The following is a 22513-nucleotide window of genomic DNA, read 5'->3' on the forward strand; positions in this document are numbered from 1 at the left end:
CTGTTCTTGAACAGGTTATTACTTTGATTAATTAATATGGTTCTTTATAATTATTAATGCACAATAACTTTACTATCACAATTCAAAAGCGACATCTGCAGAATGCACTGATATTTAACTTCCACTACACTTTCTCGTTCATTTTCTCCTTGAGTTTGCAGCACCTTGACTAACTGGGATTGCTCATAATAAGGTAGGTAGCGGTCAATTTTTAAAATCTTCCTTAACGGAACAGATGAATTTTTTTGTCATTAGTTTAGCTATGACTTTGTTAGCAGATGCTGGCCAAACTTGCAAGTGCTATGAATAAACCTGCACAAAAAACTTTTGTGCCCCTATCATCTGTCAAAGGATTACTCGGATCCTTGCCAATTAAGAAAATGTGAGTTTTTGTTTCAATTTTATACTTCTATCTTGAGTTAGAGATGCAAATCATATTGCTGTATACATTAGCTGACTGTCATTTTGCTACTTAGCTGCAAAAAGGAAAGATAATTGGAAATAAGTTTTTTATTTTTTTCTGTATTCTTCTCTGTTCAAAATTGTGTTGCTGGTAAGTTCTTGTGAACTGTAATGCTTACTACCAAAGAAAACATGGTGTTCAGGAAACAGCTTGGAGGAAAGCTTGAGAGTTCTTTACAAAGTGATTTGGGTGTGAACACTATTGGAGAGCTGTTGCAGTTTTCAGAGGAGAAGCTACCAGAGAATTAAGGGGGGAATGTAAAAGAGTTATGACAGTGTTATTACAATGTTAAGACAACGTTATATTTTTCTTATTCACAAAATGTATGTGAATTTATTGATTCACAATTTGTTCCTTGAAAGCATAGTAGAATGTATTTGGTTTGCATTATTATTCCGTTTGCATGAGTAGTACAATGGATTGCAACACAGTGTCATACTTTACTTATTCACAATTTATGTTTCATTATTATTCCATTTGCATGAACTCGAAGATCAGATACAAACTGTGTTGCAATCTTGATGTAGTCATCAACATGAGAAAGCAAGTGAAGTTAGGTTCACTTTGCACCATCAGCAACAATGGAATCAAAATTGAAATCATTCATGAGAATAGGCACTGTTAGCAACAATAGAATAGGCAGAAGACCTTTTCATTACAGAAGTTGATTTAACAAAATACAATTTACAAATATTGTTTCCACTTTCAACCATTCCTGTACAAGCTGTTTCTACTCAAAAATTACATAATCCATACAACGTGCTTTTTACATTACATTTATCTGAACCAAGCAAACACTATTACAAATGTGATAATCTAGTACAAACACAATAACTTTCGCTTGGTGATTTTCAGATTCTTCGCTATCTCTCTCACTTTTTCTTTCCTTTTTCGAATGGCATATTCGCGCTGTAATACATCATCCCATGTCTTCTAGGCCTGGGGAAATCATGTGAACAAAGATAAAAATTAAAAGGAATGAATAAAGAATATATGTGTAAAGTTTAAAATACATGAGTTGCAACACTAAAGCCTAAAATAAAGAATGTACGTGTAAATCTAGCGTGAATCCATTCAAAGGAATGAATGCAATCATTAACTGCTTTGTTCATTCCTCATTCTCAGAGAACTACTAAATTACAAAATTGTTTAAATCTAATATCACATCTAATTACAAAATTCCCCGGAAAGTTGTGAATAAAAACTCGAGTCTCAATTCATTGCCAAGTGAATAATAAATACAGAGAATCCCCAAACCATTCAATTTATCTGTATAGAAATTGGAAGGAAACCTTCTAATTATTCAAAGAAACTCAAGAAACAAACTTAAAACTCCTGTTATGCATGCGCAAGAATGCAGAAAAAACAGATTCATGAACACTTGCGGTATTCATTCAAAATTAAACATTTAACAAATTCAGATATTGAGAGAAAAGGAATAAACATCAACTAAGGATTAAAAATTAAAATCAATATGGCCAAAAATGGCATCAGTTTGAAAATTTTCAACTCAATGTCACTTCACCCACCGAGAGATATAGATCTTATTTTATAGAATTCTATGATTCTCTTAGGATGTATGAAATCTGATATACTGCAAACAGATTCCATACCAAAAACCAAAAACCAAAAAAAAATGACAAGGAGAACATGTGCTTTCGTGTGTATGGACATGTCTTCCAAACCCGGCCATGCTTTCTAATCTCATCGAAGTTTCAGGATAGACTGCAACCTCCAATCTCTACCTAATACTAGCTATGCATCATCCAGAAACAACCCCATTAATTTCTAGAAAAATATTATTAACTTACAGAACATGTAACTAAACCCTAGAGGAAAAAAGATGTTGTAAATACAGAGAAAAAAAATAAATGTATGACTAAACCCTAGAATCAGAGAGGAACGTAATACATGAAAATGGTTCAGGAAGATTATTTAGAAGAAACTATACATTACCCCTCCCGCAGCTCTGGGCTTCGCGTCGGTGGATTGACGGCTTCAATCTGAGTGTGTCGAACACAGAGAAAGAGAAGAAGAAGAAACCTGCATCGAATAAGTGTAAATCTTAGAGGAGGAGAAGAAGAAGAAGAAGATATAACCTGCGAGGAGCTCGGCCTTCAGGGGAAGAACTCAAAATCGCAGTGCAGGGCCTCCCTTAGGGCAGAGGAGTCTCGGGGGTGGGGGGGACGCAACGCGGGGGGTTGGGTGAGAGCGAGGGATGCAATGCGGGGGGTTGGGTGAGAGCGAATCTTGAAGATGAAGGGCAATCTCGTGTTTGGGGGGCTCGGGGAAACGACGCTGGAGGGTTGGGGGGGAGAGGAACGAATGTTGAAGACGAACGTGCGTTTGTTGGGTGAAAATTCAAAATGAAACCGAAAACGTGCGTTTGGGGGGGGGGGGTTGGGGCTCGGACACGTCATGTGTGTAAACGAGTGCAGCAAACAGTGGATGTATAATAGAGTTTTCCAATTGTAAATTTAACTTTGTAAATATGATCATAATTTTAAAACTCATACCATAGTTTTTAAATTTATTAGGGTATATAATGTGTAAGTTAATGTAGCTTAATGTAGCTTAATATTGCATTTATATAGGAGGTCAAGACAATATAAGAGTCTCACTTGCTAGGAATGCGGGGCTCAAATCTTCGGTCTATCATTTCCTTTCCTTTTGTCCGATCTCTTATTAATTACCTTAATGCATCTTAATTTGATTGAGGAAAAAAATCTGTATTGATACAACTTGATTAATTTGGTTGTTATTTGAATAGTGAGTTGAGATAAGATGAATTGAAATGAAAGTTAAAAGTTAAATAAAAATAAAAATATTATTTTTTAATATTATTATTATTTTGATATTTAAAAAAATTAAATTATTTATTATATTTTATATAAAAATTAAAATAAATATTATAATAATAAAATAAAAAATTTCTTATATACAAAAGGATAGACTTTCTCTAACTTTCGCTTTATTTCAAGGAAGTCAATATCATGCAAAGTCTGGGGGAGGCGTACGTAAACTCCACAAAATGGGCATTGAAACAAGGAAAATGATAGGATTACTACCCTCTTACTATTCATTTACTACTCTTTTTATATTTGATTTTTTTTATAATTTTTTATTTTACTTAATAGTTAAGGAAGTGATAATTAGTAAATTTATATATTTTTTTAATTTTTTCTTAATGATTAAGGATGTTAAAAAAATGCTTAAAATAAAATAATAAAAAAATAAAAACACTACAAGTAGTAGATGGGTAGTAGATAGGTTGTAAGCCTATCACTACCCTTGAAACAAAGACAAGTACATCTCCAGATGCTCCCAGATATATAATATACAAAAAATCTACTCAACTTCCTACTATTCATACAACTTCCACACTCCACATTATTTTTAATTTTTATTATTTTTTTCTTTTATTAAATATTTATTATATAAATAATGAATAAAAAATTTAAAATAATTTAAAAAGAATAAACTCAAAAAAAAATTTAAAAAAAATATTAAAAATTTAAAAAATTTAAAAAAGTATGAAGTGTGGAGTGTGGCGGAGGTTGTGTAGCAAAACTCATATAATATATATCTCTCTCTTTCAGTACCATTAATGATATATCTTTTGATTATATATACGAAACTAAGGTGGCGTGTCGTTGCACTCTGACTCAGCCCCTCCATCCATATTTGAGCTCTCTCTTTAAATAAAAAGTAATATTATATATAATGCAAACGTTATATACTTATTTTAAAAAATAATAGAATTTATTATTAAAAAAATAATTTATTTTTATGTAAATTTTATATTTATTTTTTTTTTTAAAGTAATTATATGGTACTTACACACTCACGACTATAAATATTATTTCTCTTAAAAAAATAATAGTTATAATTATGAATATATAAATAAATATAAAATTTATATAAAAAAAATTAATTTTTTAATATTAAATTTTATTCTTTTTTAAAAATAATTACATAATATTTATGTACTCTATAATTATATATAATATTACTTCTCTTTTTTTTTTTTTTTTTTTCCTTGGGCAGTAAATTAAGGACGATAATATATAATTAGTTGCTTGCAGCTTGCAAGTCATTAACTTTCGTATGTTGTGACGTAATTCTTTACAGTTAGCATGCACCACTTTCAAGTACTACTTCGTATGGGATGACGTTTGGGTCGGTCTACTTCACGAAGAAAATTCAACTCATCATCCAAATTAAAAGCTAGTGGATGAGGGAGGCCTAGCTGCTTTGTCTCGCTTCCTGCATGCATGGAGGGTCCTGTCCTGGGTCACTAATCCTCTGAGGGACTGCCACGTATGATTCGTCACCATTCTCTGCTTTACACGTTACAGCCACCCTTCTTGATCTATATTCTGGAATTTTCTATTTTTTTGTTTCTTGAGCATCACTTCATTAATATTGCTTGTATTGAGGAGGCCGAGCTTTAAGATTTGGAACGTAGTAGTTGGATACGGTACTGGGTGGGTGCCACTGTGGATAATGGCCTATTTTTTAAATAAATAATAAAAAATAATTTGAACAAATTTAATATATGAGTCTTACGTAATCCTTTAAAAAATTTATTTTTTATTAATGATATAATTAGAGATTTTTCCTACTTTACAAACCCACTAAACCTCTAGTCGCTACCCGTATCAAAGGTTCAAGATTACCCATGAAGCAAGGCACTTATAAGGAAAAGTACGTGTAATCAGTTGGCTAATGAGACGAACCTGATTGCCATCGCTCGACCGCACTTCGATCGTGGGAACTTATACAAGGCAGAGTGGGAAATACAGATAACTCATAATCCTCTGATATGAGAACATCGACGGACCACAAAAAATAAAGCAAGGTCAGAGAATCATGCCGTATTAATAGCATCACTATCCTAACCACACACCACATTAATGACGCCATCGTAGAGCCACGTCGCATTGATGAAATCTAGCAAAAAAAACAGTACGAATGATACTGACTCTACGGGGGCAGACACGATTTGTCTCCCTCCTAGGCTCTCGATAAATAGCAATCTCTAGGTACAAGTAACTCTCTCTGATCCATAAACTCTCACTTATTTACAAATTTTTATGATAATTTATTAATTTTGATATTGGAGACTCCACGGCCCCAAAACCGCCCTCTCCTAGTTGCTTTCTTCTTTATTTTCACATGTTCAAGTTCTGAAGACCTGAGTTGCTAGATTAATCGGACCCAAAGACGTACGAAATATAACATTAACAAATGAGATCCATTTTCTCATAAAAGATTTACATGAAATTAATCTATTTAGACTTTATATCCAACGCTGCTCATAAATAAAATATCGAAGTAATGTTAAGGTTTATATATGCATCCATGACTTCAAGAATATTGATGTGGCCAGGACTTTTAGGATGTAGCGTTGACGTGGCTGTCTCTTTGCCTGTTACATTGGCTTTATTTTCCTATTTAATTAATCCTCTATTTAAATTATTCATATAATAATTATTTAATATATACATCTACTACAAGATATATGATTTTTTGAGATAAAAAATTTTGACTCAAAAAATTTCTATTTCGTCCCAAACTAGTGTAAAATATCCTCGCATTATTAATGTAAAAAAAATATTATTTTGTTTTGATTTTTTTATAATAATAATACGATTATCATAATAAGTGGCGTGTTTCCGATTTGTAAATAAATCTACAATCTGCATAAGTCGATTATTGACTTGACAGTTTTGTTAAAAATTTCAACATACATACGTACATATACATATACATATATATATATATATATATATATATATATATATATACTAGCAGTAGGTAACGTCCAAGGGACGTTTGCCTAATTTTCTTTTTTATTTTTTTTATCTAGTGATTGAGAAAATATTTTTTTAATGATGTTGTAAATTTTTTATTTTTTTAAAAATATTTATGATGATTAAAAAAATACATGAAAAAAAAAGAAAAGAAAAATAAAAAAATGAAATACACATTTAGGACATATTTTTTGGCTACTTTTTCATTAGTTGTAGCAGTTCTCTTTAGTTAATTAAGAATATTATCATATTTAAATTATGTTAAAACTCTAATTATTTATATAGTTATACTTTTTTAAAAACATTTAACAAAATTTCACCTTTTATTTAATGATGAAATATTAGTATTTTATAAATTAAATTTGATAATTTATTTATGATATGATATTTATATGTTAATTATATATTTTAAATTAATTTAAATCAGTATTTAAATTTTTACCATTTGATCAAATTTGGAGAGTTATGATGAAAGGTTAGATTTAAATCTTAAAAAATTTCATTTTCGTCTCGCTTTCTCTTTCTCCCTCTCTCACCCTTTTTTTTTTACCTAGTGATTAAGGAATTATTTTTTAATGATGTTGTGAATTATTTATTTTTTTTTAAAAATGTTTATGATGATTAAAAAAATACATGAAAAAAAATAAAAATAAAAAAGTGAAATACACATTCAGGACATATTTTCGGACTACTTTTTCGGTAGCAGTTCTCTTGTAATAATTTTTGTGATATTTTATGGTGATTTTATAAAGAGGATTGCTGTGAGGATGTAGAGATGGATGAAGAAAGGAAGCGTAAAATAAGAATACTGTTTATCATTGTTCATTACTGTTCATCTTACTATTCATCAGACGATACACACTTTTAAATATAAGAAGATATATATACGCACACATATATAAAAGGTTAATTGGCATCCTAGTATAGTAAGGTCGGCAATGACAGAAGCGTCAGATCGGCCAGACGACAGTAATTAATTAATTCATATTTTTTTATTTATTTTTTTTTTCTGTTTTTGCTATTTATTTGATTCAGTGATTGCGCTGATCTCTAGAATGGGGTTGGTTACTTTAAAATTAGTGGTACTTGTGTAAAATCCTATATGGCGTAAAATTTTCTAATTGATAAAAAAAAGCACGTTTGCCACATCTGTCAAATTGAAGAAAAAAAAATAAAGTGTAATTTCGAATATTAAAATAGTCTAATGTATAAGAATAAAATTATTATTTATTTATGTTAATCATTTATTATGAAATTTAAATTATATTAAAAATTCAAATTAATTAGATAGTTTTTTTCTCTTAAAAATGAACAGTAAAATTTCATAATTTATTTAATGATAAAAAATTAGGATTTTATAAATTAAAGTTGATTTTTAGTGTATGATATAATAAATAGTAATAGGATATGCGAAAAAAATATGCGAAGAAAAAAAAAAGCTTCTTTATTGTTTATTTAAAACTCAAAAATCAATATTTTTTTTCACTTTTTCTTTCTTCCTCTCTCTCATTCCCTACGCACGATTGCGGTATTACGTCGTACATTGGTATTCACACGGACAAACCCAAAAAAAAAACTCTTTACTGTTCATCATACTGTTGATGAACAATAATAGAATATGCGAAAAAACAAGCCAAAAAAAAGCTACTTTACTGTTCATCACTGTTAATGAACAGTAATAAACACTAATCGTATAGACGCTTTTAAGTAATAGACAGATATATAATTTATACCGAGGAACTATTTTTTTTTCCCTACCATCTAAATTAGAATGCAAAATAAGGATATTTATAACATTATTTTGTAATCATGAACGTGATAGTATTATATTATTAATTATATCAAATTTTATATTACTTCTATACATTTTAAATAGTATAAATATTTGTAAAATAAAATATTTTATTTAAAAGTGTAGTGATAAACACACAACACTTTATACAATACTTTTCACAATATATATTATAAAATAAAAATATTTTTATAAAATGATATTAATTTTATAAGATATTTTATAAAAATATCTCTACTTTTAAAATATTATTTTATAAAATATTATGTATTTATCATTTTTCCTTTTTAAAATGGTCATGGATTTTGATGAGGACGTGAAGAGCAGATGTCGTATAACTGCCAACTTGACTTGCTTTCAGCTTGTTGCAAACTTGCAGGAGCACGAGAGTCCGGACGACCAAACAAACAGCTTGTACACCAACCCGTGAATGAATATCTGCCAACGGATTTTGTTCTCATTAATGATCATATTGGCTGCTAGCAAACAATCTCGTTACTCAAAGATCATGTGATATCGAGACAATTTTTTTTTTTTTATAAAAATAAATTTATAAATTCACGTAATTCCTTAAACTTATTTTATAATAAAATAATTTTAAAATCTGATGTATTACATTAAACTATATCAATTTATACATTTATATATTATTATATAAGAAATAATATATATTACTCCAATATTTATATATATATATATATTTTAGATCAAAGATGATATAATTGTACACACTATTGACTAGGCTGCAATATAATAATTAAGGTGTAAATAATAAAATCCTTTTACAGCATATAATAAAGTAAAAGATTGATCAACAAGCATGTACGGGTTGTTTTCCTGTTGAAAAAGACACAGTAACGAATAACACGTTTGAAGACTTGAACTCCAACCTGCTTTGCTTTCAAAAGTTGGTCGATGACGGCTTCGCCTGCGTCATGGGAACTTCTTATTTGCCGCCACCTGACTTGTGTCGAGTACCAAAGTTATCGGTTTAAATTATAGGGTCCCAGTAAACGAGGAAACGCAGCACAAGTTTGACTACTTGAACCCCAAGCTTTATGAGTTCGTTGATGACGGCTTCACTTGCGTCATCATCAGCCTCCATCCTCAATTTGTTTCCTTGTCATGAGACCTATTAATATAGTACAACTACTGGGTTCTGTGTGTCAGAGGATTCTTGAACATTCCCACTCTTCCATTTTCCCAGTACGCATCGATCTGTCCCTGCGCCTGTCTGTCTTTTGAGTTTTGACACCCGCCACGACACACTAAAATGGGTGGTTGCTTCTCGCAAGTGATGGTCACTGGCACACAGTCTTGGCCTTCCAGTGATCATCCCACAGCTAAGATTGTCTCCGTCAACGGTGTCCTCCGGGAATATCCCGTCCCTTCATATGTCTCCCAGGTCATCCAGGCCGAGAATTCCTTCTCCTCTTCTTCTTCTTCGTCGTCGCCGTCCGTTTTCATCTGCAGTTCTGACAAATTGGGTTACGACGACTACATCCCGGCCTTGGATGCGGAGGACCAACTTCAGGCCGACCAGATCTACTTCGTGCTTCCCGCGTCTAAGCTTCGGCAGCGCTTGACTTCTTCCGATATGGCCGCCTTGGCCGTCAAAGCCGCCGTTGCTCTTCAGAAGTTCGCCTCCAAAAACAGCGGCCACCTTCGACGGAAGAACAAGGCCCGTATATCTCCTGTTACTGTGGTTTATCAATCGGTTTCTTTCGAAAGTACTAAGATCAATCGGTTTGGGTATGAGCATAGACTCGAATCGCAGAAGAATAACAGACGGCCAGTCGTTGATGCCAAGCCGAGCAGTGGATTATCTCAAGACGGGTCGTCTGCGAGGAAGTTGCAGAGATACCGTTCTAGAAGAACGAAGACGGCAGTTCGCTCCTTTAGACTCAATTTGAGCACCATTTACGAAGGAACTACTGCTCTTTAGATTAAAATTATTTATTTCTTCACTATGATCAGTATATAATGCAGTTTCTGAGCCTCAGAAACTGCCCCGCAGAAGAATCACACTCTCCATCTCCATATAAACAAAAAAAAAAAAAAATAGAGATTGGGATTGTGTGCTTGATTTTTGTAGCTATATTAATGTAAAATCTGGGATTTTCGTGCAAATTTTCTTGCTGTTCTTTGCTCGGAATTTCTTTTCGTTAATAATAGCCAAATGTAAATGTCGAACAGTAAGCGGTATCCCCATTTTTGCCAGCTTCTCCTAATTGCCGGCCAAGTGCCAAATTGCAATTCTCGAAATTGAAAAGCTTGCAACACGAGCATCAATTCCAATCGGGCTGATCAGTAGTATGAACATAAAAATAAATTTACCCGATATTGCGAATTTCAAATGACGGGTAGAGAATGATGTTACAATATTCAACAACTGAACCAATAATGTTGTGCATCACACGTGTTTGATGCAATTTTCAAGTATGCCTGCCGCGAGCTCTAACGACTTGTAACCAGAAAGGGCAATTCGGGAAAATGTAGAAGGAGATGTTTCTCATGATTAGTTAGGAGTTAAGTTTTCTTAATGAGTGATGAATCTATATCTCAAAAGTAAGTATCCAGTAGGCTATTTGTAAGGAAAAATACTACATATACAAAGAGATCTCATATACTGATGTAGCACATTGTGAGTATATCACGTCTTCTCATTTTTTTTTCCTTTTCTTCCTTTTTTTTCCTCCTCCCGTACATCTCCCCTCGCCTCCTCCCCCTTTCCCTCTCTATCTCAGCCCTCCCCTTGGATGCACTGGAGAGGCACTGCCATGAATGAGACAATGTCGCTTGGACTATCGGCGGCTTTTGCTGGACCTAAGGTGGTCCTCGACCACTATGGTGGCCACGGAGGGGGCGTAGACATAGAGGGAAAGAGGGAGGAGGGGAGGGGAGATGCAAGGGAAGGGGAAAACAAAAAACAAAAAAAAAACAAAAAAAAAAAGAAGGGAGTGGAGAGATGTGTGTGCCACATCAATGTGTGTGATCTCTTTGTGTCTTTAACAACTCTCATTTATAAGAATTGAGATATTCTACTATGATGAAACTCCTTCAAGACGCACTCTTAGTGCCCAATTTGGTATGTAATTACCTTTTAGAATAGTAATATTCGACCATTGATAATCCCCATTCTGCCCAAATATCTTGCTTGAACTTATAATTTCTATAAATCTCTATCTGATTGGGATACGGTTAGCTAGGTTCCCATGCTAACAACGCCTTTATAGGCAGGTTTATCTCTATGAATTGATCCTGATATTAGACTAGGGATATAAGCAGTACTTAGACTTTATTCCAGAACGGCATATATATATGGTGCATTTGATGTAACTTAATCCTTTAATCGTCCAATATCACGTGAATCTCAGGTGATTGAGGTCTTTCATCGCTTGCAACACTTTCCTCGCCCATAAAGTGTATTTATAATATCCAACAATAAGCGTAGATTTTTCTTCGTCAACTCTTTTGACGGATCCATGAATAAAAGAACGAGACCAAACCAATGGAGCTTTGTAATGAAACAAATCTCACTGATCTAAGGGGCTGGCTGCAATGATTAACACGACATGTCAAATAGAGTGAAGTCTAAACTCTAATAAATAAACTCGTGAACCTGTACTACTATAACCTGCATGCATGCTAATTTTTCCTTAGATTTTTTTAAGTAATATAAATGTATATAATTCAAAGATTATTTCATTTATGATTGAGAGGCCGTTTAACTCATTTAATTAAGAGACTAATCATTTACAGTACTATGTAATCATGCATATACCTATAAATTAATACGACACAAGTCCAACCACATGATCAATTAATGTCATCAAACATTTATTAATTGTAAATGTAGGGTTGTCATAATTTTGAGCATTCCAAATCGACGATGTTTATAAATTCATTTATTTTATCAAATAATATTTTAGCCTTACAACACCGACCAAAATCATGAAAACAACAAATAAATAAATCCTTTTCATTATTGACGAATTACTTCCTAACACCAATTCCTTGTTAATTAGACCTTAATAAAAGTTATATACTGTGTTAGAGAAACGACATGAGTTACAGTCATGAGTGTGCAAATACCACGTAATCATTTTTAAAAAAATGAATGAATATGAGACCCACATAAAAAGAAAATTAATTTTTTAATAGTGGCCGGACTCTACTATTTTTCAAAGTGACTGCACGGTACTTACACACTCCATGATTATATATAGTATTACTCATAGTGTTATACATGAGTATTCAAGATCAAACAATATGGCTAAATATGATCAAAATTAAAAATAATAATAATAATATTACTCAAATCAACTCGAGCGATGGAGCTAATTGTAATCTGAGAAAGGTTTTGGTGGCCGTTTACAACTGAAATGGGCTTGGGCTTGAATGAGCCCTACAAAAACGGTCCAATCTAAAAAAGAGAGGCAATTCCATATTGGGCTCGAAGATGTATATTATAACTCCTTGGAAAGAACAAAAACTCAAGAAAAGGCAGCTTGTAAACTGTGAAGGAAGAAAAAGAAAAGAAAAACATGACATCAATCTCCTTTAATTTCTCCTTCTATTCTATTGATGAAAGTCCAAAGCTGTCGAAGAGTAAACAAAAACGTTAGATGTTCAAATAAAGGTACATGATTACATGATCACACCTAAATTTTTTTGACAATTTTGTGTTTTCGCACGTTCGAATGTCACGTTAAGTAAAGTTTGTAACTTTGTATGGTATTGAAGACAATCTAAATTCAATCCATTTTGATAAAAACAAATTAGATCACTTACATTTATTATGATAATTTCGTATCCAAAGTCCTAATAAAATTCTAAAATATTATAGGTTGAGATTAGGAATTGTATGGAATTGAAATGGTTTCATATGTGGGTCAAGTCCAACTTAACTAATTCAACTAAGCAAATCAAACTTCTAAATCCAAAGCCAATAACTTCTTATTGTTATGAGAAAGAGGGATGAATTTATTTTATTTTATTGCTAAATTAATTGAGTTGTTTTACTTATTATCTATACACCACATACTTATTATGGAAAAAAGAAAAAAAAAATCACATGGCTTTAGCCACAAAAAGATATCACAAAAGTAAATTTACAAATTCACATACTTATCAGTTTATGAATTTACTTTTATGAAATCTTTTTATTGCCTATGACACTTCTCTCCTCGCATAAATTCACTTGCACAAGACTAGACTATTCCATAACTAAAGATTTGTTTGGATATTAAGAATATTTCAAAATATTTGTGAGTAATAGTTAATAAAAATTTTTAATATTATTTTTGTTTAGAAGTTTGAAAAAGTTGTATATGATTTTATGTTTTGTTTGAGAGTTTGAAAAAATTATAATGATTAGGTGCAAAAGTTGAAAATTAAAAATTAAAAAATATTTTATATTTAAAAGATATTTAGAAAAAAAAATATTTAAAAATATACGAGAATACCGAAAACATCTTTATTCCAAACAACATTGGGGAAGTTTGGATAGTGAGTTGAGTTGTATTAAATCAGGTTCCGCAGATCACGTAATAGATCAAGAGGAATATTCTGTAGCAACTAAACCTCAGGCCAAGTCTCTTAAATCAGGTTCCGCAGATCACGTAACAGATCAAGATGAATATTCTGCAGCAACTAAACCTCAGACCAAGTCTCAAATTGCAGAGAAGACGTAGCAATCCTGGACCTGCACTTCCATTTCTGTTACACACCTTTTTAGCATCATTTTGAATTTTGAATGTTACTTAAAGTAGAGTCTGTTACTCACAAGTGTTATATATATACATACACTATGTACACAGTTTTATCATCGAGAAATATCAGATTTATTCCAATCTATCCATCTGTAACATTCTACATGATATCAGCCACAACGACTTGCGTCACTTTCTAAATCCTTCTTCTCTGCTCCCACTTCCTTTCAAACTTATTTCTCATTCGAATCATAAACACCATGGCCGTCTCCACCAACTCTTCCTCTACTTCTGATAATACTCCCACCACGCTACCTGTCTTCAATCCTTCCAGCAGTATAAATATCTCAAAACTTACCCGCACCAATTTTCCTACTTGGAAAGCCACCATGCTTCCCTTTCTCAAGGGTCAAAAAGTTTTTGGGTGTGTTAATGGTACTCTCAAAATGCCGGCAAAGGAAATTTCTAGCAGCGATGGCACCCTGCAACCCAACTCAACCTTTGATCTCTGGGAAACCCAAGATAATCTTATTCTCAGCTGTATTAATGCATCTTTCACTGGTGAAATACTCATGCAGGTATCACAGTGCAGTACTTCTCTTGAAGTCTGGACCTCTCTACACACGATTTTTGCTACACAGTCAAAAGCCAAAGTCATTCAAGTCCGTTCACAACTTGCCACTGCTCGGAAGACTATTTCATGTATGTCAAAAAACTTTCTGACGACCTCGCTATGGCAAGTCAGGCAATCCACTGTGATGAGATAATCACATATCTCCTTGCTGGTCTTGGACCCGAGTATGATTCCCTTATTACCACTATCTTTGTTAAAGAACATGTCTCCTTAGAAGAGGTATTGTCTATGCTGCTCACCTGTGAGGCACGTATGCAGCATCATCAACAAGCTCTCTTGACTCCTATCCCAACGGCTAATGTTGCTACAAAACAATATCCTTTTGGATCACGTGGCCGTGGCAACAACTCTTCTTTTCGGAACAGAGGACGTGGCCAATCATCCTCTCATGGTAGAGGTAATTTCCAATCTACTACTCGTTCCCATAACTACACTAATATTTGGTGTCAGCTTTGTGACAAACCTGGTCATACTGCGGCTCGGTGCTTCAAAAGATTTGATGATCAGTTTCTTCCCCAACCTCCTCGGTCCAATCATCAAGCCAACATTTCCTCCAATCAACCCATCCAGCATTCAATGGAGCAAGAATGTCATGTCATCACTGGAGCTACGCATCACTTGACTAACAACTTGAACAATCTTAATGTTCGTAATGAAGAGTATGCTGGTAACGATCAGATTCAAGTTGGAGATGGCACAGGTTTGCACAAAACTCACCTAGGAAAAGCCTCTTTATCGACACACTCTCAATCCTTTGTTCTTGATCAAATCTTAGTTGTCCCTCAAATTACAAAAAATCTGATTTTCATCAAGAAATTCACTGAAGATAATCCTGTCTATTTTGAATTTCATGTTTTTTATTTCTTGATCAAGGATTACTTGGGGAACACCCTGCATAAAGGAGTAGTCAAAGACGGCCTCTACTGTTTCTCGCAACCTCTTCAGCATTTATATCCAAAAGCTCTTGTCGGTGTTCGTGTCTCAATCTCTTATTGGCATTGTCGTCTTGGGCACACCTCTTACAACATTGTTAATCAGATTGTTCACAAAAATAATCTTCCCTTCAATTCCAATAAAAGGCACATAATTTGTCCTGAGTGTGAGATGGCGAAAAGTCATAATTTACCGTTTTCAAATTCTATACCTCATGTTACTAAGCCCTTGGAACTACTTTATTCAGATGTGTGGGGGCCTAGTTCCGTAATTTCGAGCTATGGCTCTCGATATTATGTTTGATTCTTGGATGCTTTTACAAAATTTATTTGGTTATTTCCTCTTAAGCAAAAATCTGATGTTGAACATATTTTCCTACAATTTCAGACGTATGTTGAACGCCACTTTGAAACCAAAATTAAAGCAATTCAAACTGATTGGGGAGGAGAATATCATAGACTAAATACATACTTTTCCACTTGTGGTATTCAACATCGCCTTGCTTGTCCTTACACACATGAGTAAATGGGCTTTGTTGAACGACGACATCGCCAAATTGTTGAAATGGGTTTAGCTTTATTGGCCTATGCTAATCTTCCAAAACCATATTGGGAAGATGCGTTTTTAACCGCTGTATATATAATTAATCCTCTTCCTAGTAAAATTTTGAACAATTACTCTCCTTTTGAAAAAGCGTATAACCAAAAACCAAATTATAATTTTATGCGAGTTTTTGGCTGTGTTTGCTGGCCTAACTTATGCCCCTATAACAAACATAAATTTGGTTATAGATAAAAAAACGTGTATATTTATTGACTATAGTCTTTCACATCAAGGATATAAATGTCTAGACCTGTCTACGGGAAAAATTTGTCTCTCACCACGTCATTTTTTATGAATCACTTTTCCCTTAAAAGTCTCCATCCTCTGTGCCCTTAATCCCTGAGTCCCCCACAGTCAACTTACCTTCCACTTTAAGGCCAAGTGTCCCGAGTCAGCTAACCTTCCGTGCAGGTGCAGTTCCGCGTGCTAATCCAGCCACTCCACCTGCCTCTAATCATTTACCAGCTGCTGTTCAAACAACTGTCGGTCAAGATGAGATGCCCGCTCCAGCAATGCATGTTGTTCCTCCCTCTATTGTTGATGCATCCGCTACATCCACCATTCCACACAGAATGACTAACAGATCTCAGACGCACTCCCTCAAACCAAAGCACCCCTATGTTGGTTTATCAAATACCCACTCCCTCATGCGCTTCTTGTGCAATCCACTCAAGCTCTGGTTGAACCAACTTGTTTCAGTGAAGCTACGAAGAACCCGAAGTGGAGGGATGCAATGAACATGGAGTTCAACGCTCTCTTACGAAATAATACATAGGACCTTGTCCCACCTCCATCCAATGTCAACCTCGTTGGCAATAAGTGGGTTTACAGAATTAAGAAACATGCCGATGGCACTATTGAGAGGTACAAGGCGCGTCTGGTTGCTAAAGGTTATCATCAACAACATAGTGTTGATTTTCTGAAAACCTTCAGTCCAGTCATTAAACAAGGTAAAATTCGGCTAGTATTATCTATTGTTATCTCGAAGGGCTAGTGTATTAGGCAACTAGATGTCTAGAATGCCTTTCTTCATGGGTTATTGAATGAAGAGGTGTACATGTGTCAACCTCAATGGTTCATTCATCCAGATTTCCCCACACATATATGCCGTTTGAAGAAAAGCATGTAAGGTCTACGTCAGGCTCCCCGTTCTTGGTTCTCTCGGTTGACAGAACAATTGACTGCATATGGCTTTGTTGGTTCTAAATCAGATACCTCTCTTTACATTATGCATACTGCAAAATTTCAACTGCTCATTCTTATCTATGTTGACGATATCATCGTTACGGGTTCTCACTTTGAAGAAATAACAAAACTCATTGCGTATCTTGGTCGGGCCTTCCCTATCAAAGATTTGGTGCCATTATCAAGAGGGTGGCAATCTAATTTTGACCCAACGGAAATATGTTATTGATTTGTTACGGAAAGCCAATTTAGATAAGGTAAAACCATGCAGCACCCCAATGTCCATGAGTTGGAAGACTCTCAAAATATGAAGGTGTTGATTTCAATGATCCACATTTATATCGAAGCACGGTTGGTGCTTTACATTACCTTAGCTTTATACGATCTGATATTGCGTTTGCAGTTCATAAGGTGAGCAAGTTCATGCATCAACCCAAAGATGTTCACTGGCAAGCCGTAAAGAGAATCCTTCGTTACCTCAAACACACGGTAAACTACGGCTTACATCTTACTAGTCGAGCTTCTCATACTTTACAAGCTTTTAGTGATGCGGATTGGGCTAGTGACAATGATGATAGACGGAGTGTAGGGGCATACTGTATTTTTCCTGGTGACAACCTCATTAGCTGGAGTTGCAAACAACAGCAAACCGTGGCACGCAGCAGCACTGAATTAGAATATAAGTCCCTCGCCAATACTGCGGCAGAATTACAATGGCTCCAATCACTCTTGAAAGAACTCCAGATGCCACTTCAATGATGTCCAACACTTTGGTGTGATAACATTGGAGCCACTTATCTATCCTCAAATCCAATTTTCCATGCTTGTACAAAACACATTAAAATTGACTTTCATTTTGTACGGGATCAAGTTTTATAGCAAAATCTTCAAGTTTCTTTTTTGTCTACCCGTGATCAACTTGCAGACTTATTGACTAAACCTCTGGCTGCAACACGGTTTAATATTCTAAGATCCAATCTTCATGTGCAAGAGCTGCCCATTCGATTGAGGGGGCATATTAAATCAAGTTCCGCAGATCACGTAACAGATCAAGAGGAATATTCTGCAGCAACTAAACCTCAGGCCAAGTCTCTTAAATCAGGTTCCGCAGATCACGTAACAGATCAAGATGAATATTCTGCACCAACTAAACCTCAGGCCAATTCTCAAATTGTGGAGAAGATGTAGCAATCCTGGACCTGCACTTCCGTTTCTGTTACACGCCTTTTTAGCATCATTTTGAATTTTGAATGTTACTTAAAGTAGAGTCTGTTACTCACAAGTGTTCTATATATACATACACTCTGTGCACAGTTTTATCATCGAGAAATATCAGATTTATTCCAATCTATCCATATGTAATATTCTACAAGTTGAAATAAGATGAGATGAGATGAGAGTTGAATAAAATATTATTAAAATATAATTTTTAATTGAGAGTTGAAATAAGATAAATTGAGACAAGATGAGATAATTTTTAAATAAAATTATTTTGTCGTAGACACCGGAACATGAGGTAAAAATGTGATCCAGCTAAGTAATTTGTCTCGACGCCCAACGAAAGACTTTTAATGGGTAAACTTGGTCCCATTTCTGGATTTGTAAAAATCTGCCGACAAACACTGTATTGAACACCATTTGGAAAGCAGCGAAAAGGACCCTCACTCTCTTCCCCAACAATAAAATGATAATTAAGATAAAAATAATACAAATCCTATTTGTAGAAGCATTTTCACCATATAGTAAAATTTGATTTATATAAAAATTTGAAATATCTTATAAATTAAATCGTGTCATGTCAATGCTATAAAACTATTTTTTTTTTTTAAATTCTTTGTAATATTGCTTATTGATGATACACTAAATACATGTGAAAGCCTCCCACATGATCAGTCAGTATAAAAATATATCTGTGTTTTTATTTTATTTTTTTATAATCTGATATTGCCGCCCACATGACCGTCCAAATGTCCCACTGGTTTGCCACTAAATTATAATATTGAAAATACATATTGGTATTGTTGTGAAGGCCCCCAACTTTAACAGCAGTAACTATTCTTGTCCCCGGCCCTCATGGTCATGACTACTATTGGCTGCACCAAAAGTAGCACGTGCGTCACTCGAAACATTCTCATAACCACACGTGTATATATTTATGTATGTATGTATGTTCGTGCGTGTGTTAGACGACGTTGCCTGTCACCACGTACACACGATTGGTCTTCATGTACTAAATATAATCATGCTACGGCATTATTATTAATTGTCAATAATTATGGTTAATTAATTTGTTTCATCGATCCTTTGATCTTCACGACAAAGTCAAATTAAAAGCCAGTCTTTTAATGGCGCATTAAGCACTAATTAAAATATATGATGGCTAAAGTGATTGAAAACATGAGATATTATAGGATAATCTATAGTGGAATAGAAAGACACGTACGACGTTATAGAAAACGTATATTATGTTGTATCTTGGTTTGATTAGCATATATGAGTAGTTAATTAATTCAACCATTAAGGAACCTCTTCCAATGAGTTTTAAGTCTTTTTATGCTCACCTTAAATTTTTAATAGATAGTATTCGAGAAGTGTTAGGATTATAAAAATAAAGTTTATAAATGTAAGATAGGGGCACCTATAGTGGACACTCATTTCTCTTCTCTTGGGAGTTATGAAGTGACTCTTAATGACACTCGATGGCTGGCCTTAATGGCCAGTCGGGGGTTACGCTTATACATAGCCCCCTCCCCATTTGGATAATACACTTGCATCACAAATAGAACATCTCTATCTCAAATGGTTCTCTCTAGTCTCAGCATCTAAGCTGTGGAATATGGGGATGTTGCTCTGGTATATTACCATGTAATACACTCCACCATCAATACGAGAGATTTCAGATTAACAATGACAACGACGAAGAATCTGTGGAACAACTGCACTAGATCCAAACTGATTTTTCCGATGAGATAATATCGCTTTCACTGTATATTTTGATCTAGTATTTCTAACAATAAATTAACATGCATGTCTTAATTTGATATGTCAGATTTAGACGTACTGCGCAATAATATTTCATGCATGAACCAATATTTTTTAGTGCTTTTTATGAGTTAGGTTAATAAATTTCTTCATGGTATCAAAGCCTGTCACATGACGAATAGGGGCTCACACTACTTATCCTGTGACAACCAAGAAAAATATTGGTCTGCTCGTGAGGAAAGGTGTTAAGGAATAATTCCATATTGCCTATGAACAAGATCTTGAGTATGTTTATATGAAATGGTTCATGATGCCTATATATACAGATGGTATCCAAGTGTAGATTGTCAAGCCCGCATGCATATATATCAAGCTAGCAAGCACAAGCACAAGCACAAGCACAAGCACACTTGACTAGAGCATGACACGATTGCAACCCATTAATTATTAAAAACTAAAGGGAAAGCATTGCTTTATATAAAGAACTACTTAAAGAGGATGTGGGAGATCCTTATAATGTTTTTTGTTTTCTTACTGGAATGAGTCGACAAAAAGTTTTACGTGGCTGTTCCCACAGAGAGCATATGGGTGGTCGGTCCAATATTTGGGTGATGATGGAGATATGTGCAAATTGCATGCCCAAAAATAAGCATGAAAACCCCAAGCACTCAGTAGTAGTACTCAAGCTAGCTTAATCTTGAAGGGGTGGTGGGAATTAAGTATAAGTGCTATATATATATATATATATATATATATATATATATATGGAAGCATGGGGAATAATATATATTGAATCATAAGGTGGAAAAAAAAAAAAAAGCATGCAAAGCGTGCAAAAACCTACTTCTCTTCATCCCTAACGTGGGTGGTACGGTGGGCCAAGATCTTTTAATCAAGGGAAACAAAGATGGTTTGTCCATAGAGAAAACAAACAAGCAAACAAGTGAAGATCTTTTTTTTTATTATTATTTATATATATATATAGGAAATAGACTTCATTTTATCTATAAAGGAAGTTACAGTTATGACTAGTCAATATAAATCAAAAAAATTCTGAATAAAAGCCAAACTACATATCTCTGTTATAAGCCAAACAAGTGAAGATTTATAGGAATATGCAAGATGATCATTGATATTCATTTCGAATTTTATCATTTTCAGTTATATATATGATCTACTAGTATATACGTTTTTGGTAGATTGATCAATCGTCGTAAACAGATATATAGAACTATTTAAAATGTGCCATATTATAATATATGACTTGTGATGACAAAACATATATGCTATAGATCATCAGAGCATTACTAGTTAGATCTTCAAACTATATATACCATTTTAAGAAAACATAAAGATATATGATGGAATATTAGGCACACACCATTATCATAATTGACAAATCAAAACAAATAAAAAGAAATGGAAACATCATTAATACTAGTACTATTAATACATGACTAGATCGATAAACATTAATTCCACAAAATCACTCGGCATTATGATCATCTGATCTCACAGAACAATGATTAGGTATCCAAGGCAAGGTCATTATCTTATCGATCAACAAGAATCTCAACTTAATGAAGATGAAATTAAATCCTTTCAATCTTTCATTTATATATATTAATGGCCTTTATAAGCTTATAAATTATATATAAAGAGAATTGCTCTTTGACTTAACTAAACTTACCTCTGTTTTGCAGTGAAAGTTAAGAGAATATTCAGGACAGATTTTCTCATTAGTTGGTCAAACGTTTTAACTTTTGAGAAATGATACTTGCAGTCGTGAGCGTACAGTCGCCGTGCAGTCACTTTAAAAAAAGTAAATAAATAAGAGACCCACATGAAAAGAAATTAATTTTTTAATAATAGATCTCACTCTTTTTCAAAATGACTGCACGACATTTACACATTCTACGACTGTATGTAGCATTACTTTTTACTTTTATCTATCTATCCATGCAGTGGGAAAGTCACTATTTTTTATCTATCATGGGATAAACATATGATATTAGTATCTTATTGGGGTAGGAGGAAAGTGAGACAGACAGGACTCTTGGGTCTAATCATTGCCTTGGGCGTGCTCCCTTCCTCATCATACTCATACTCATACTCATACTCATGCATCCCATCCCATCCCATCCTCTCTATTGGACCATTGTTTCGTTTCTGTTTCAATCTTTTTTTTCTTTTCGCCTGGGGAAGACTTTACTACTGACAACTGAGGGTAAACTTTATAAATTTTATATTTATTACTATCTTCTTTACTCTTGATCTTCTGTTTTCGGTCTTAGATTAGGTACTCTTTTTTAATAAAGAAGTGCTGCATAAGTAGAGTACTGCATATTTTATAAAAGTAAATATTATAAAATAAATTTTATATATTATATA

At 33.8% G+C, this 22513-nt stretch overlaps 1 protein-coding gene across 1 annotated transcript; it reads left to right on the plus strand.

The window, feature by feature from the left end:
- Nucleotides 1-9218: 9218 nt before the first annotated feature.
- Nucleotides 9219-10376, plus strand: LOC109000519. The gene has a single exon (XM_018977432.2). The coding sequence runs from the start codon at nt 9345-9347 to the stop codon at nt 10014-10016; it is 672 nt and encodes a 223-aa protein (XP_018832977.1). The 5' UTR covers nt 9219-9344; the 3' UTR covers nt 10017-10376.
- The last annotated feature ends 12137 nt before the right edge of the window (nt 10377-22513 follow it).

This window comes from Juglans regia, chromosome 8, assembly GCF_001411555.2.
Source record: "Juglans regia cultivar Chandler chromosome 8, Walnut 2.0, whole genome shotgun sequence".
Classification (NCBI taxonomy): Eukaryota; Viridiplantae; Streptophyta; class Magnoliopsida; order Fagales; family Juglandaceae; genus Juglans; species Juglans regia.